Source organism: Desmodus rotundus, chromosome 1 (genome assembly GCF_022682495.2).
Source record: "Desmodus rotundus isolate HL8 chromosome 1, HLdesRot8A.1, whole genome shotgun sequence".
NCBI classification, from domain to species: Eukaryota; Metazoa; Chordata; class Mammalia; order Chiroptera; family Phyllostomidae; genus Desmodus; species Desmodus rotundus.
The window spans coordinates 123,814,115-123,832,295 of record NC_071387.1 but is presented as its reverse complement, the minus strand read 5'-3'; the positions used below and the strand labels follow the sequence as shown (position 1 = coordinate 123,832,295).

Below are 18,181 nucleotides of genomic sequence, written 5' to 3'. Positions count from 1 at the left end.
CTGCGGAAGCCATGGCGATGACTTGCGTCATAATTGCCCTGGTGGTGCGCTGAGCACTGGTCAGAAAAGTGATTTGGTGGGGAGATAAATCCCTCAAGCAGCTTGTTGTCACTGACTGTAATTTGTTTATATTGATTGCACTTGTAATGTGATTCTTTGTCATCATCAACTGATACTCTGAGAGCAGAGCTGAGGGGAGAAAGTTACCAGATTTGAATGACTTTTTAAAAGAGTTAAGCGATGAAACATAAAGAAAAAAAGAAACATCTGGAAAGTAGATATCTCAAACCTGCGAAGAAGTCAGGAGGTATGTATTAAAGGACATCCTCTGGGTACAGCGTAACCAGGTACTGTTTTCTAAAGAGAGAAAGAGAGAGAGAGAATTCCTAGTTGTGATGAGGGAGGGAGGGAGAGAGGGAGAGAGGGAGAGAGACAAAGAGGGAGAAGAGGGGAGGGAAAAGAGGAGAGTGAGGAGAGGTCCCATTGGATAAAAGAAATCATTGTAGTCGGTGGGGCAGAGAGACAGGGTGGGGGGGTGGGGGGGAGACAGGAGGAGAGAAGGAAAAGAGAGAGAGATTGAGAGAGATGTATGACTGTTGGTCTTTTCTGAAGGCCAGGGTAGTCTGAGAGTAGAGAAAGCTCAGGTGGCCAAAGCCTTGTTACTGTGGCTTAGGACTTGTGCTACCCATACTGTATTGCCCTGGGTTACTCTGTCGGAGACATAGTGGTTGATTAGTATGATGTTTCTTAGAAAACGTATTTCCCTTTATTTGACTTCTGCCTAACAGCATTGGTTAAATAAATAATATTGTTACTAGTTTTCCAATAGTACTTCCTCCTGTTAATCAAGAAGAAAGTCTGGGTCACAGTGAAAAGGAAAAAAATGGAAAAAAAAAAACCCAACAAACTTTGAACACTTAAAACTGGTTGAGTATGGATGAGCGCATAATGTCATAAATAATGTATTTACTCAGGAGGAAAAGTGAATCGTTTTAGGCTATGAAGAGGTAAATGTGGGGCCCCTATGTGAAACGTAAGAAAAAATAAGATACACCCACACAATAAAACACACTTTGACAATGATGGTTATATTAAAGAGAAAGTTTGGCTCTTTCTGGAAAAATGGAAAACTGAAATAGTTTGGTTCCTATGGAGATAAAAGGTAAACAAGTAACTGCTATGAGGAGGAACCATTGTTCAGTGGTGGGAGGGAGACAGATTGGAGCCACCCCCAAAGTTCCAAGTGGTGGCTCGCATTCCATAAGAGTTAATATATCCAACGTATTTGGGATTTCTGCATTCTCCAGTGAGCCTTTGAAGAAGGCTGTCTTCATTCACTGTCAGAAACACAGTGCATGTTTACATATGTTTTTGGGTGTAAACTATGAGACATGTAAACATATATTCATACCTATTCACATATACACACGTACAGAGTATAAATAAGCCAGGGATGATACATATTTAATACTTAACGTAATTGCCCAGTAATTATTGATGAGGTCCAATTATTCACTTCTCAAAAACACATTTTAACCCAACTTCATCAGATAGGGTAGATTCGGTTTGAGTGAGTAGCACACAAATGAATATATTTCTCACTTCTGTAACAAATCAACATGGAAGTGCAGGCCACCAGGACGAGTCTCATCCACGAAGAAATTCATGGCCCTGAGCTGATGGAAATTTTATTATCATTTACACGCAGCTTTCAAAAAGACAACAGGTTATCAACATCCCAGTCAGCAAGGAAAGGAAAAAGCAAGGAAAGGCAGACAGGAGCTTTGTTTGGCAATTCTGGAAGCAGCACATGAAATTTCCACTAATTTTGCATTGTAGAAATGTAATCACATGGTCAGAACTACCTGCAAGGTAACCTAATGAATATAATATAGTTGTATGTCCAGGCACAAAGGAGACAGCAATCTCTGTCCCATTTACAAAGAATCTTTCTGCGATCCCCATAAACTATGATATTTATTGACACATAAATACTACTGTGCATTTAAAAGTTTCATAGGAACCATATTACACTGCCCATGAAGATGGAGGCCATGAGCGTTCACTGAACATGGCACATGGAAGACTGATGGACTGTTGAATGGATAGATGAACAAACAAATAACAAATATGGACCCATCACTATTATTTTTATTCATTTTTTCAGAAAAGTTGAATTTACAAGAACATCCTTTACAGCATAAAGAAGCAGGGGAGGATTCTTATAGTTCGGGCAGTTCAACCTTCATTTCACCTCCAAACAAGCAAAGTGGTGCTGGTAAGGAGAGACTATTACATAGGATGTTAAGGGAGCTTGGGATTGGACAGAGACCAGAGGTGAGCTGAATGATTGTGCACATTAGTCAATAAAAGGCTGCCCAGTAGAAAAAGTCAGTAAAAGCGCTTCCACTTCAGATTTAATGCCATCAGCAGAGAAAACAATACAGTTCAATGGAAAAGCACTTAAAAGGACTGGAGCTAGAACAAGGACATGTGTAGAGACCAGTTAATTTTGGAAAAACAAGAGAAATGGGAAAGAGACTAAGGGGATGGGAATTTTATCAGAGAAGCAGGTAGAATATGTTAGTATGAGACAGACAGGGATGTGTTATATTACCAGGAAGGTGTTAAACCACTAGTAACCTAGACCAACAGCATGGGATCTTAAGAAACTGAACTTGAAGTAAAGTAAAGACATAACCCACCAAAACTTCATCACACCCACATATCGTCATAGCCAATATTCTCACATTCATGTTAATTTCTCATCAGGCTCATTCTCCCTCTCCGTCTTCATTGCTCATTTCCTTCAAATCATCCACAAGCATCTAAATTTTCCACCCCTTACTCTCCTGTCCACCATACACACTGTTGTCATTTCTCTTACTCCTAGGACACTGGATCAGTATTCTCTGTTCTTCTACTTGATGGAAATAAAAGGCACAATATATTCTGGATGTCTGTTTTTTCACTTATCCTATCTCTCTAACTGACCCACGTTGCATGTGACTTTAGTGTGTTCATTTTGACTTACGTATACCTATGCCACTGCACAAATACTATTTCTCCATTGATTATACTTTGCTGGGCATTTGGGTTGCTTTCAGTTGGCAACTGCTTGTAAAGTGGTATTCTGAACATTCTATCCCATGAATTTTCAGTATGGACCACATTTCCATTGGGTGATGAATTAGGAGTTACACTGCTCAGTCTGAGTTTCCAGTGTTCCATCTCGCCTCCTTGAGAACCCACCCTTCCATCCTTCCCTTTGCTAACGCCGTCACGCGGTCCTGCACACGACAGCTTACACACACTGCCCTGCACCCCCATTCACTTTGGCTCTTCTCACTGTGTCACTTTGTCAAAGTCCGTGTGTTCTTTCTCGTACACATCGTGATACTCACATTCTCACATTATAAAATCTTCCCTAACATTTTACAAATACACTAATTCTCTCGGATCAATAAGATTATTCTCAGTCGTACAATCCCATATGTAATCCGCATAATAAATAAAGCACACACAAAGCCAAAATCATAGGTAACACAATCTGCACACATCAATAGGTGCTGACCTAACACACACACACACACACACACCACATAAAACACAACCCCATATTCAGATTGCTACACACCAGGTCATTCACACACCCAAAATTTATCGACTTCTACAAACAGGTTATGGACTGAAATGAGGTTATGCATGTTACCCTCACCATGCCTTTTGGCTAAAAGTACAAACGGTACATGCAACAGACACATCCCTGGGAGACGATGATAATTTAATGAGTTAAATGAGCAGGGAGCTGGGTTCACAGTGACACAGCGACAATGACACTGTAAGAATGAATAGATTTCTCTGGAAAAAAAATTAATCTTTACATCCCTCTCCATACATCTCCATGCATCTAGATTTCCATAGAAATAGATAGACATATGCACTGAGTGCTTCACAGACCTGGCACCAAATATGCCTTCATTGTACAATTAGACCTAAGGGAATGGAATTGGTATGTAACATTGTGTTTGTGCATAATAAGTTTCAGACCTGGTCCTAAGTTTTACGTTTTTGATAATCTAAATAGACCTCCAGAAATATCATATATAAGGTGCCCAATCCCACTAATATTCACCCAACACAATTTTAATACGGGTTTGTTTATTATGTTTTGGAGGAAATGGATTATGAAATGGGCAGATCCCCATCATTTGTATGAGAGGAGGGTCATGTGTGGTACAATGTCTGACACATTATGTCCTCTCCACGTGGGTGTTTGCAATTGACACAGACCCCAGAAAATGCCTCATCTCGATATTCTTTATTATGCATTCCTCAGACATCAAGACCTTTGAAGAATATGCACCACAGGTGCTTGCAGAGGTGCCAGGCGGTGGTCCCACTGAAGAATGCTCATGTAGTTCTGAATATTTTTCATGTGTCTCCTCCCCATCCAAGCTTCCCCCTCCTGATGATACCCATGGTAAGGAATGATGAAAGGTGGGGTGGGATCTGAGTTTGTTCAAGAAATTAGCTCAGATGATCATCCCAGTTCCTACTTACTCCACTTTCCACTCACAATTAGAAATGCTTCACGGCAGATGGACTAGTACTGAAGCTTCTGCAAACAGACAAATGGGGAGTGTGCCTTAAGGATAGGGCAGGTCCCTCAGCACCAGTCTCCAACAGGGGATCACTGGGGGTGCTGTGGGTGGGGCCGTGCATGGTGCCCATAAGTGTATGGGAGGTTAATCATTATCCTCCTCCTAGATGAGCACAAACACACACCTCAAAGTCACACCAATATCTGTACCCCGCCATACATGGGATGGCCGCATTTCTTCACCTTTTCACTGTATCTCTCAAACACACATGCATTCTTTCTGCATCATTTCCCATTTTCTCATGGTATTACGTAGGTGCACCCTCACTTACATCCCTTCACATGATTATTTCAGACTCATTTACACACTAAATCCATAAACATCTCACATCCCCTCGAACAGGTAACCTGGTTCAAATCCCTCACTTAGGCCAAACTCAAGAAAACTCAGATGCCCTGAAGGACATGAACTTTCATGTGTTGTCTTTCTAATCCATATGCCCCTTCAGCCACCAGGCCTTCAGATCCCCAAGGAGCTGAACATTCTGAGAGCTCACACCCACTTCTTCTACCACTCTAGGTGGCCCTGTCGCAGCCAGGACAAGGGACTGTTTCTGCACGTGTCCACATGTGCTGTCACACCCCATGACAACCATGCACACACCCACCACCATCTCCCTTCACCAGCATTGAAAACATTCACCAGAGATCCCCCAGAACATACACACAATGTCACAAGAACAAGCATACAATGTTTCACCCTTGTCACCACATACTTATACCATGGAAACCCCTCCACTAAAGCCTCCCATGCCCAGAACTCTGCAATGTCACATGTACACGCACTTACATCCCACATGCTCACGCAGGGCATGGCCATCTTGTGCTCCTACAGTAGACTTCACACACATATTGTGGTTTCTTATGTTTCAAACTGGCTTTTCTAGGAACTCATCGATTCCAACAAAATGTTTTCTGTCTTGGATCCAATGCCGCTCCTGTTTCTAAGTCATCTAGGAAAAGGAAGAGTGTGGAGGGGCGCTTAGGACGTTTCTCTGGTGATGCCTGGAAGGGACGCGTGTCATTTCCATCCAGTGTTCTTTGGAGAAAGGCAAGCCCATGGTCAAGACTACTTGCAAGAGCAGCTGGTAAATATAGCATAGTGCTGTGTCCAGGTGGGAAGGAGATAAGCTGTGTAATGTTTCCAAAGAACTTGTCTTGATGCAAACCCAGCCACCCAGTCTACTTACTGACACAGTAGATAACACTGTGTATTGGGAAGTTTCATAGCAACCTTGTTATGCTATCTGGGAAGATGAGGCCGTGGGTGTGTACTGAGCATGTCACATAGTTGACTGTGATCTTCTGTTTAATGGACAGATAAATACAGAGTTAACAAACATGGACCACCTCTCTATTATTTTTATTTAATTTTTCGGCAAAGGTGAATTTAAAAGAAAGTGCTTTGCAGCACAGACACAAGGCAGTGGCCCTAACTCAAGCCTGGAAAGCACTGGAGGGGTTTTCTCCTTCACATAGCTGATCCTCCATCTGTTCTAAAGGAAAGATCGTAGGCACTAGTAAGGAGGGACTATTGCATAGGATGCAAAGGGAGGTTGGGACCTGACAGAGCCTGGAGATGAGCTGAGTAATTCTGCCCAGGATTGCTACAAGGCTGTCAAGGAACAAAAGTCAGCAAAAGACATCTGCTTCTTCTTGAGTGTGATCAGCCATGGAAGCAGTACATTCCAAAGTGGTGGGGATGGGGGACACCTGAAAGGATCGAGGCAAGGCAATGGAGAAGAGTGGAGAACTTACCTGCATGTGAGGAAATAATGGGAGAGGAACTAAGGATATGAGAGTTTTACCAGGGAAACAGACAAGAATATGTTAGTATGAGCCAGTCAAGGGCATGTTATATGACCAGGAAGGTGTGAAACCACTTACAACTTCAAACATCAACAGTGGAACCCTCCAGAACTCAACAGAGGTGGAGTACTGAAATAACCCACCTGTATCCCATCACACCCACAGATTCTCCTAGCCCATGTTCTCAAGCTCAAGTTCATTTCTCATCAGACCCTTTCTCCCTCACTGTCCTCATTGTTCATTTCCTTGAAATCTTCCACAAGCATCTAAGTTTTCCACCCCTTACTCTCCTGTCCACCATACACACCATTGTCATTTCTCTTACTCCTAAGACACTGGATTAGTATTCTCTGATTTTCACTCAGATGGAAATAAAAGGCACAATATATACTGAATGTCTGGATTTTACTCATCCTATTTCTCTACATTGCATGTTACTATTTCTCTACATTGCATGTTACTTTAGTTTGCTCATTTGGTTTATATATACCACTGCATGAGTACTATTTCTCTATTGATTATACTTTTCTAAGTATTTGGGTTGCTTTCTCTTCGCAACTGCTTGAAAGGTGATGTTCTGAACATTCTATCCCATGTATTTTTCAATATGGTCACATTTCCATTTGTTGATTAATTAGTGGTTAGACTGCTAGGCCCGAGTTTCCATTACTCTATCATACCCACTTCAGAACTCAGTCTTCCAGTTTCATTTTCTAATGTAATCCCATGTTGCTGCACATTTAAACTGACACATACTTCTCTCCGCCCTCATTTTCTTTGGCTCGTCATACCATGCCAGTTTTCAAAGCCCCTAAGTTCTTTCTATTACATATCTTGATGTTCCCATTCTCACATTATAAATCTACTCCCTAATATTTAACAAATACACTAATTTACAAGGCTCAGTGAGACTATTGTCAGTAATAAATAACTCCATATCTCATTCACAAGTAAGGAAAGCACACACACAATTCCATAATACAGGTAATGCAGTCTGTGCACATCGATAGGTGCTCAACTAGCTTACGGACACAAACACACGTACCACATGTAAACTCAGCCCCACATTCAGCTTCACAAACACCAGTCGTTCACTCACCCAAACTTAACCAACTTTTAACAAACAGGTTATTGACTAAATGCCATGTATGTTACAGTCACCATGCCTTTTTGCCATAAATGTGAATAATACTTAGACACATTCCTGAGTATAACGATAACCTTAATTTGTTAAATAAAGAGCAGAGAGCTTGGTTAACAGTGACAGGGAGAGTGACAGTGTCAGAATGAATAGGTAATTTCTTCAGAAGTAAAAACTGGTCTTTACATCTCTGCCCACATATCTACATCCTGTAGATTTCCACAGAAATAGGTAGACGTACACGCCGAGTGCTTCAAAGGACTTGCTCCACACATGCCCTCATTGTGTGATCTGTCCTAAGGGAAAGGAGTTGGTATGCAACTTTGTGTTGGTGCATGTTTCTGACCTGGTCCTAAGTTTTTGATAATCTGCATAGATCTCCAGAAACATCACACACTACATGACGAATTCCATGGACATCCACCAAACACACAATTTTAATTAGCATTTACTTGTGTTTGGGAGCTAATGGAGTATCAAATGGGTAAGTCACCGTAATTTATGTTAGAGCCACTGTCCTGTGTGGTAACAATTCCTGACATATTCTGTCCTCTCAACATGTGTTTTTGGAACTGAAACAGACCAGAGACAATGTCTCATCTCGATGTTCTTTATTATGCATTCCCCAGACATCAGGAAGATTCAAGAGTGTGCATCTCAGTCTCAGATACATGCGGAGGCCCCAGGCTGTGGTCCCCCCAAGGAAAGCTCTCCTAGTTCTCACGATTTAACCTGTGCCTCCTCTCCATCCAGGCATTTCCCTCCTAATAACCATGGTAAGGAATGACCAAAGGTGGGATGTGAACTTGGTCAGGAGATGAGCTGATCAGCCCAGTCCCTACTTATTCCATTTCCCCCACACAAACAGAAATGCTTCAGGGCAGATGGACTAATACCGAAGCTTCTGCAAACAGACAAATGGGGAGTGTGTTTTTATGCATAGGGCCAGGTCAGCAACAGTTTCCAACACAGGATCACTGGGGGTGCTGTGGGTGGGGCCGTGCATGGTGCCCATAAGTGTATGGGAGGTTAATCATTAACTTCCCCCTACATAAGCACAAACTCACATCCTCACAGTCACACACTCATCTGTACCCCTGGGATGGCCACATTTCTCCTTCTATTCATATTATTTCTCAAATACACTTGAGTTCTTTCCCCTTCTATTTGCCCATTTTCTGGTAGCATTATGTAGGTACACCCTCACTTTTATTGCCTCACCCAATTATTTTCAGACTCACCCATTTACACACTAAATCCATAAACAACTCACATCCCCTCAAACAGGTAACCTGGTTCAAATCCCTCACTTAGGCCAAACTCAAGAAAACTCAGATGCCCTGAAGGACATGAACTATCATGTGTTGTCTTTCTAATCCATATGCCCCTTCAGCCACGAGGCCTTCAGACCCCCAAGGAGCTGAACATTCTGAGAGCTCACACCCACTTCTTCTACCACTCTAGGTGGCCCTGTCGCAGCCAGGACAAGGGACTGTTTCTGCACGTGTCCACATGTGCTGTCACACCCCATGACAACCATGCACACACCCACTAGCCATCTCCCTTTACCAACATTGAAATAACCACCGAATATGCCCCAGAGCATACACCGAACACCCCAAGTACATGTATATAATACTTCATCCTCATTCTCTCATAATTATTCCATAGAAACACCTAAAATACCACAGAGAATCGTGATGGGTCACAAACAGATCATTTTCATTCCACATGCTCCTGTAGGGCGTGGTCATCTTAACTCCCTTGTTCACACACATATCCTCGGTTTTTTAAGTTTGAAATTTTCTTTCCTAGGGACCCTTGTGACACCTGCATCCACGGATTTGCAGCAAACAGAGATTTCCTCTCCCTCTCCACATGCCTCCTCTCCTTTTAGTTTGTTTAGGAATAATAAGCCCTGTACATCCTCAGTATCTGGGAGAGATGAAAGAGTCATGACAATTTACTACATGCGTGTGCAAATGAAACGAGGCAGAGCCGTCTTAGAGGATCCAGAAGAAGGAGGATTGGAGCCATCCTCTAAAAAGATGAAGATAGAAGAAATGACCTACATTGAAAAGGGTTTTGAAAATATTCCATTCTCTCAGATGTCTACAAAAAGACCCCTAATTAACTGTAGGCCCTACTTAGACAGCAGAGCCCAGAAGAAAGAGGAGGTTGAAAGGCCAGCCATGCCTTCAGCTCTGCAGGTGTATCACAGGGCCAGAAACCCCGAGTGGCTGGTGACCCGCCACAGTGGCTTCAGGTGCATGGCCTGCTGCCGCATCTTCCCCAGCTTAGAAGTCCTCAAGGAGCATGTGAAGCATGGGTTCAAGGAGGGCTTCAGCTGCCATACTTTCCATCTTGCATTGGCTTGTCTAAAACAGAAAAATTGGAAAGAAGAGGAAGAAGGAAATCAAGAAGGCAGCATTTCAGATACCAGTAGCAAAAACATTTTGCTGCGAAGACCAACTCATACTAAAAAGGACTGTTTTTCAGTCCTTAAAAAATAGGAAGTGAAGCAGGTTAGACTCTACCGAGGAGACTTCATCTTCTTGAAGAGACTATATATACCCACCCTTTTTCATGCATCCCTACCATCCCTGTTTCTACCACCATACCACCAATATGAGCAGACAATGACTTTTAATACTGTCCACCACTTTCCCGAGGGAGAAGAAGGCAGACCACGGCATCCCAGATACTGCCTTCACTTTGCCCAGCTCTTCAGTGCACACCCCCACCTGGATAACACGTATCCATGAATACACGTTTGATGCAAGAGTATCAACACTACAGAACTTTAACAGTACAGGTTATAACACTCCTCCCTTGCACTCACCCCACACTTCCATGAACTTGGTGTTTGTTAACAATTTTTCAAATTTTTCTATATCCTTTTCTTAAAATGAACATATGCCTTGTCCCATATCTCCCTCTAATATATTCACCCGCACAGTTATTTGGTTGGATGACTGACATGCTTAAATTGAGAGAGGAAAATGTACTGCATGGATGAAACCAACAGCAACTACGATCCACCTCTTGGCTTCCATGACCTTGTGGAAATACAGGTGCATAAACACTTCTTATACATACATATCCACGGAAAAGGATGGAGCACAAAACGAATAGTTTCAAAATAATTAATATGCATATATACAGGTGTCCAAAATGCCGTAGTGCAGTTTTAAGCTTAATAATTTTAGAAGGGTAAAGGCTACAAACTTTTGAAAAACACAACTTGCATATTTAGTTATTTACATGTCATTGACACTTTAACTTTGTACATTTTCAAAGATAAATTTTAATTTTTGTCGCTGCCATCTTCAGAGGTTCAGAAACAAAAAATGAAAACTTAAAAAGTATTATTTACAATCCACAGAACTATACAGGAGAGGGGAAATTAAAATAGTTCCACTGTCAAATGTTGATCTTTATAATTTGTAGATTTTACCTTTCTAAAATTATTAAGCTTAAAACTGCAGTACGGCATTCTGGACACCTGCATATATGCATATTAATTACTTTGAAAATATTCCTTTTGTGCTCCGCCCTTTCCCATGGATATGTATGTATAAGAAGAGTATATGCACCTGTGTTTCCACAAGTTCACAGAAGCTAAGAGGCGGATCATAGTTGCTGTTGGTTTCATCTGACTACTATTTTTTACTTCAACCATTGAAAAGAGGCTCTACATTCTGGACAAATATATGGGCAAGACAGACTAGCCAAGTGAAGTCATTACTTCACTAACTGGCGTTCATAATCAACGTAAGGGAAACATCTCTGTTGGACCAACCTGTACTGATAACTTGGAAAATTAGGACAGAAGAGACAGAGATTGTGGGGGTAGTGGTGAGTTATCCTTTGTCTGCAACTCCCATTTAAGTTATTTCACTGCTTGACTTGCTTCAGCTCCTCTGTTTTTGAAAGACCTGGCTGTTTTAACTGTTATTTTAATTCACTAAGTCTCCTCATAAACCCTTCAATAAATTTTTGTGATTTTCCTCAACTAGCCTGAGCCATTTACTGTTGTTTGTAACATAATGTACCTTAAATGATGCAAATTAGCTTCAACATGATAATTTCAGTTTAATAGTTGAAAAGATATAACCTAGAAAGGAGTAACACATTATATGCCTCTGAGCTGATATTGAAACAGTACAGGATATACTGTATGCAACATGTAACTACATCTTTGATTAATTAGGACGGTACATTAAAAATGCTTGGATAGGGGTGGAGAGATGGAGCAAAAAGGAAAAAGGACTTGTGGACATGGACAACAGTGTGGTGATTCCTGGGGGGAGGGGTGTATATAGGGACTAAATAGTAATGGGAAAAATCTAAAAAAGATTATTAAAATTTTTTTTAAATGCTTGGGTGTATAAACAAAATGACTTCAATATACAAAATGGGTTTCAATACAGTACACCTGGGTTTAAACTCCTTACTACTGCTTAGCAGCTTTACATACTTTGTGAGTCAACACTCTCTTCTTAAGAATAGAGATCATAATATCTAAAATTATAGCAATTGTGAGCTAAGGAGACACCAGTAAAAGCTCCTCATGCAGTGTCTGGCATAGTTACTTGAAACATTTGTTTTCATTCATTTTTGAGATTTACTTTTGGTTATCAGCATTTTGATTATAATGTGTCCAGGTAGGGATTTTTATTTGTTTGTTTGTTTTAGTTTATATACTTTGACATTTGCTGAGCTTTAAGATTTTTTAATTTCTGAAATAAACTCACAAGAAGTTGTATAAACAGTACAGAGAGGCCCCACGTACCCATCGCCCAGCTTCTCCCAACATAATTATAGTGCATTATCAAAACCAGGACAGTGATCGGAACACTACAATAGTCCTGACTACAGACATTACTCAGAATAACTGGTTTTCCATGCATTTTCCATGCATTTTTGTATGTTGTCATGTATAGTGAGGACATTTTCTCACTGTGTAGATTTGTATGCTCATCATTGCAAACAAGATACAGAAGTATCCCGTCGTCTCAGCAGTTTTCACTTGTGGCCTTTATAGTCCCGCCCTCCCTCCCTTTCTAACGCCTGGCACGTTATCTTCGGGAGCTCTCCACATAAACAACAAACTGAGAAACGTGTCTTCACTCATATCAGAGGTGAAGTCTAATTTCCTTACTACACAAAAAGCGCCATAAAAATAACTCTTCTCCAAAAACACAACTAAAAAAAAAAAAGCATTGAAAAGTTTCACTTAAAAAACACTAATAATCTTTAACATGTGAAAAGGTACATAATGTCACTCATTAAGTTACAATTATGTTTTTATCTATTAGATTATGTTGAAAAGTGTGTAGGAAAATGGAAACATTGATAGAAATATAATGTAGAGCAACTTCAAAAGAGAACTAGGCAATGTCAAAACTTTAAGTGTACATACTCTATTCTTAGGTTTAATTTAAAAAATATATTTTTATATTTGAATACATAGATATCCACATGTACACACATAAAATACATTCATTGTGGCATTTTATAACAAAATTTTTATGGCAAAACAAGGAAACAAGCTAATTATTCATCATGAGATGACTGGCTAAAACATATTTACAGAGTGGAATACAAAAAAGCTCCAAATAGTTTTTTAAGTAAAAATTATCTTGGATATACTATATTTTTATTTGTGTAAAAATTTTCTACAAACCTAGAATCTATATATCCATCCATCTTGATTTATTTTTTAAAGGCTCTGCTCATTGGATTTCTAGTTTTATAAGGCCCACAATAAATGTGGATATTTGTAAATCTGATACTCTGTTTATGTGATTTTAATTAACCACTGACTCTAGCCTAAATATATATTAGATTTCTAAACTTTAGTTGGATTGCTACCATTAAACATTCTCTGACTGTTGTATTGATACAATGATAATATGGGCTGATTGAATTGTTTTCCAGGAAATTTATTTTAAGTTGTAAAGGTTAATGTCCAGTTGCTGTTCAGATAAAATTTCTCTCTAATATAAGCACATGCCCCACATAAATCAAAATAGGTTTTGTTTTAGTAAAATTTATTTTGGACTTATTCTGCTGGGAAGAGCAGAATTACTTTAATGATAATAATTAGCAGCAAGAAAATGAATATTTGAAAGAGATACTTGCACAAATCAAAATATTAAACAAATGGGTCTATGAATTATATCATTTGACTATTGCAAATATTTGGCAAATAAAATTTTTAAATAGACACTAAGGAATAAACAGAAGGTGAGCCTTTAGTGTTTTACTCTTTCATTTGAGCTTTTAAGTTAGTAAAATGGAACTTAAATCACATACGAATCAATGATTAGATGCATTATTGTTTTCCTTTATTCATAAAGAGAAATGAATGCAGTATCATAGACACTGATTAAAAGTATTTTATGAAATTAATTCATGCATGGCATTTGTGTTTATTCAAAATAATGGAAAGTAGCTTCAAAGCATAAAACATTTCATCTACTATATGCTATATTACAATACTTTTAATATTTAATTTAACACTGTCTATATTTCATCAAATGTAGTTTCTACATTTTTTCTAGAAAGCAATAAAGCTATAAACCAATAAAGTACCTAGAAATGAAGAGTTGAAAAAACTACTTTAAATGACATCATATTTTTAAAACAATGATATCCTCACCCTGGCTAATGTGGCTCAATGGATTGAGTGCTGGCCTGCAAATCAAAGGGTTGCAGGTTTGAGTCTCACTCAGGGCACATGCCTGGGTTGAGGGCCAGGAACCCGGTAGGAGTTGCGTGACAGGCAACCACACACTGGTGTTTCTCTCCCTTTCTTTGTCCTTTCCTTCCCCTCACTCTAAAAATAAATAAAATATTTTTTAAAAATGATATCCACATTCCATGTTCCAATGAAACAGGTATGAGTGGAGTCAATAATGATCTCAGTTTTGTTAAACCTCAAAGTAATCATTTTACTTGAATTTTCAGCACCATCAATAACACGAACCAATCAATCTTAAAGACTTTCTTCCCTTGGCTTTTACTATGCAATACTTCTTTGAGTCTTTCTTCTATATCTCTTCTCTATCACTCCTTCAATAACTACTTTGTAGGCATTTGGTCTGTGTAATAAACATTAATTCCTTCACATTTTTCTTAAAGCCTTTTCTCATGCCATTCTTTCTCCCTCCACTAGCTCATTCATGCACATGACAAATTGTTCCATAGACAGATAATTCACAGATGTATATCTAAGTTCAGACCTCTTTTGAGGTCCAGCTTTTCCTATCTAATTAGCATCGCAACATCTGCTCTTTGATGTCTCAGAGGTGACTCAAAGTCAACATATCCAAAAGTGAACTTACAGTCTTCATTCAAACACTGGTTCTCTGCCGATGTTCCATATCTCATGGGAAGGCATGGCCGTCAATCCAGGCATTCAATCAGAAACCTGGGAGTCAAGTCCGACACTTCCCTCAACTTCATCCCCTACATCCAGTCTATTGCCAAGCCCTGTCAATTTTCCTTGATATACATCTTGAATCTAAAGCATTGGTAGAGATGCTTTCAGAATAGGAATTAAACAACATTCTGGATTTAACTCTCTCAAGAAAAATTCAATCATTAAAAAAGATCCAAGAGAACTGAAATTAAGTCACCAGGCTACTTACTAGATGGGCTGTTTATTACTGAGGTTCCTCCTAAATTTGAAATTCTTAAATAGTTTACAAATTTTGGACCACAGTGCCTTCATTTATAAATAATTTTTTTAAAAATTAAAAATCATTCTGTTACCCATTTTAGTATAGCCTAGATTGAGATTGGTCAAACAACTCTTAAATCTCAGGGGTTCAAAGTGATAGACTTTATTTCCAATTTCTGTTACACGTCCATCTTAGACGGTCATGATTCCATTGTGCATCATTGATATCTCACAGCCAAGCAGACGAAGGGTGTGACATTAGAAAGAATGTAAGCCCTGGATTAACATCAAAAGAAAACTCTTGTCAGCCATTAAATATTCGGGCCAAGAAGTAACACGCATCACCCCTGTTCACAATTCATTGGCCAGAACTACACACGTGTTCATCCCTCTCATAAAAGAGCCAGGAAATATGTTTCTAAGAAGCAAAGAGCTGGAAATACTTGCCGAAAGGTACTGATAACTTTGTTACTCAAAAAGATTGCTTTAATAAGTAAAAGGTAAAACTTTAAATTCTTTGGACATATATATGTTATGGACCAATCCTACTGATAATCATTCTTTTTTGTACCTGGAATATAGTATGTGGAAACTAATAGTTTTCCACAATTCAATTAGATTATATTTTTAAATAATAATTCTGCTTTCTTAGCTTTTCAAATAGTAAGACTTTAATCAATTATCAACTCATTTACCATTTAGACATATACTTACAGTTACCTGAGTTCTGAATTACCATGGCCCATTCCTTGTGGAAGACTTCATGAAAAGCAAAATTTATCCAGAAAGAGACATGTCTTCCTTGGGCTCTGATCATTAACTCTGTTCTTCAGAACAGAGAATGTCCTACTTCTTTGGGACTAAGGTCCAACAAAATGTCCTTCGTCACCACCAGTCCCTCTTAACAGCATTCTCACCCTGTAGGCGTTGGAAGGACAGATCACAGAAGCTTTCACGTACTCATGGAGTTCTCCAGTTCTAACTGTTCTGCTTTTCCATCCACTCCATGTTTTTATTTCATTGGAAAGTTCATTTGCCCTTTTAGTGAGTGTCTAGAAGTGGAAGAATTACATTTCCTCAGTGAAATATTATTTTCATAAAAAATCTAACAAGTCTAAAGGAAGAAATGATGCATAGAATTCTAAAGTAGTTTAGCTTTAGCCAAGTTTCCCGTCTTAGCAGGGTAACATGGAGTAACTAAGTCAAGTACATCCTGCTTCTGGCAAACTCTCTTAGTGAGACTATGGTTATAGTCATCTGTAACTTGGTTTCCAAACTGGGTCAGAAAAAAATTTCCTTTCCACTCAACATCAAAGACCCTTCTTCCCAGCCATGTGAAAGTTTCCTGACAAGAAGATTGCTAATGCTTTCTTTATGTGGAACATTGAGAAACTGCGATTTCATTGCCAGAGTGCAGTATGCCTGACTGGCCAAGGCTACAGAAACTTAGTTAAATTCTTTAGTAGGAGAAAAGAGGCACTCATCTCCTCTCCCCATAGCTGTAGCTAAATCATATAATATGACTTGGCAAGTGTAGATGACATCTCATTATACTATTTCTGGATTGCAAGTCCCAAAAGAAACTGTCGTGGGCCCCTCATGTGACTCTGAAAAGTTTCCCTTTTAGTAGCATTCTTTTGAATGGACAGAACTAATTGTAATTCAAAGTGCAAGCCAATAGTTATCCAACTTTTTGAACTATAGTATCATAATTCGCCTTATAAAAACACTCACCTACTTTCGAAGGCCTTTTAACGATCACTGACATCATCAGAAGCTTTCCTAAAATGAATCTGGATCTATTTCTTCTTGAGTTACACATCCTCAGGATGTGTTATCCACACAGCTACTAAGTGCTGACTGATAATCCTTAACAGGAAAGGGAAGATTTTCTTCAGAGAATATTCCAAAATAAAATATTTGAAAAGTAAAATGATAGCCAGAAGTAATGGGTTAACAGCTTAGAAACAAGTATGTAGTCCATTACCAATACTTACTCACTAACTAATATACTGAGACTTTACAGTATTTGGGTTCTTGTTCTACTCCTGTTTTTTGTGGGTTTAAAAAAAATTAGTTGATGAAGGGATTTGGCACTAAAATACTGATAGGCAGAGAAGAATACCAAGAAAGTTTCTCTTTTGTGTGCTAGTAACTAATCAATCTAGTATTTGCTATTGGTCTTTCATAGAACGCTATATTTGTTCTTGTGTTTACGTAGGTCACGCGATGGTTCTTGCTCAAAAGATTTCGACTCTTACTCTGATAAAAATATCAACAGGCAGAGTGAGGAAATCATAGAGGTTTATAGGTGTGAGTAAGAAAAATACAGAGTTTATTCTTGCATTATTATCTATTGTGTTATTTTCCATATAAACAACTGCAAACATACCATATTTTTTGGACTTTAAGACCCACTGGACTACAAGACACACCTAGGTTTCAGAGGAGGAAAATAGGGGGAAAAAACCCTCTCCATCACCACACCCCCGGTGAGCCAGGTAAGCTACATTTGGACTATAAGACACACCCCCATTTTCCTCCCAAATTTTTTTTTGGGGGGTTGTGTCTTATAGTCCAAAAAATACGGTACTTTTTCCTCACCCTATGAATTTGAAATCCCATGCCTCTACTTGTGTTTATAAAGTATTACAACTCTGAAAACTCTGATTACTGACTCATTCTGCAGCAGCCTTGTTATAATTCACTGTCATTTTCTGTCTAATCAGAGGATAAAGGCAGAGTGATTTGTGCCTATAGGCAAAATTCTCCTCATGCCCACTATTTCTGTTTTCATTTGCAGTGCTTTAGTGCATTGCCTTGGTTTCTGATTTCATAAAGATTGACAACCTCAAAATGAATCTCATTTTTTCTGGGC

The 18,181-nt window shown here is 39.1% G+C and overlaps 1 protein-coding gene across 1 annotated transcript; it reads left to right on the top strand.

Annotated features, from left to right (window-relative positions):
- Nucleotides 1-240: 240 nt before the first annotated feature.
- Nucleotides 241-10,126, top strand: LOC139440697 (protein FAM170A-like). Its single transcript, XM_071220643.1, has 5 exons — nucleotides 241-307; nucleotides 2,168-2,278; nucleotides 4,340-4,483; nucleotides 8,243-8,389; nucleotides 9,429-10,126. The coding sequence occupies exons 1-5, from the start codon at nucleotides 241-243 to the stop codon at nucleotides 10,124-10,126; spliced, it is 1,167 nt and encodes a 388-aa protein (XP_071076744.1).
- The last annotated feature ends 8,055 nt before the right edge of the window (nucleotides 10,127-18,181 follow it).

Excerpts from the sequence above, each read along its gene's own strand:
- LOC139440697 (XM_071220643.1), top strand. The coding sequence starts at position 241 with ATGAAACATAAAGAAAAAAAGAAACATCTGGAAAGTAGATATCTCAAA. Across the intron at positions 2,279-4,339 it reads AAACAAGCAAAGTGGTGCTG|ACATCAAGACCTTTGAAGAA; the intron begins GTAAGGAGAGAC and ends TGCATTCCTCAG. Across the intron at positions 8,390-9,428 it reads TTTCCCTCCTAATAACCATG|GGACCCTTGTGACACCTGCA; the intron begins GTAAGGAATGAC and ends TTTCTTTCCTAG.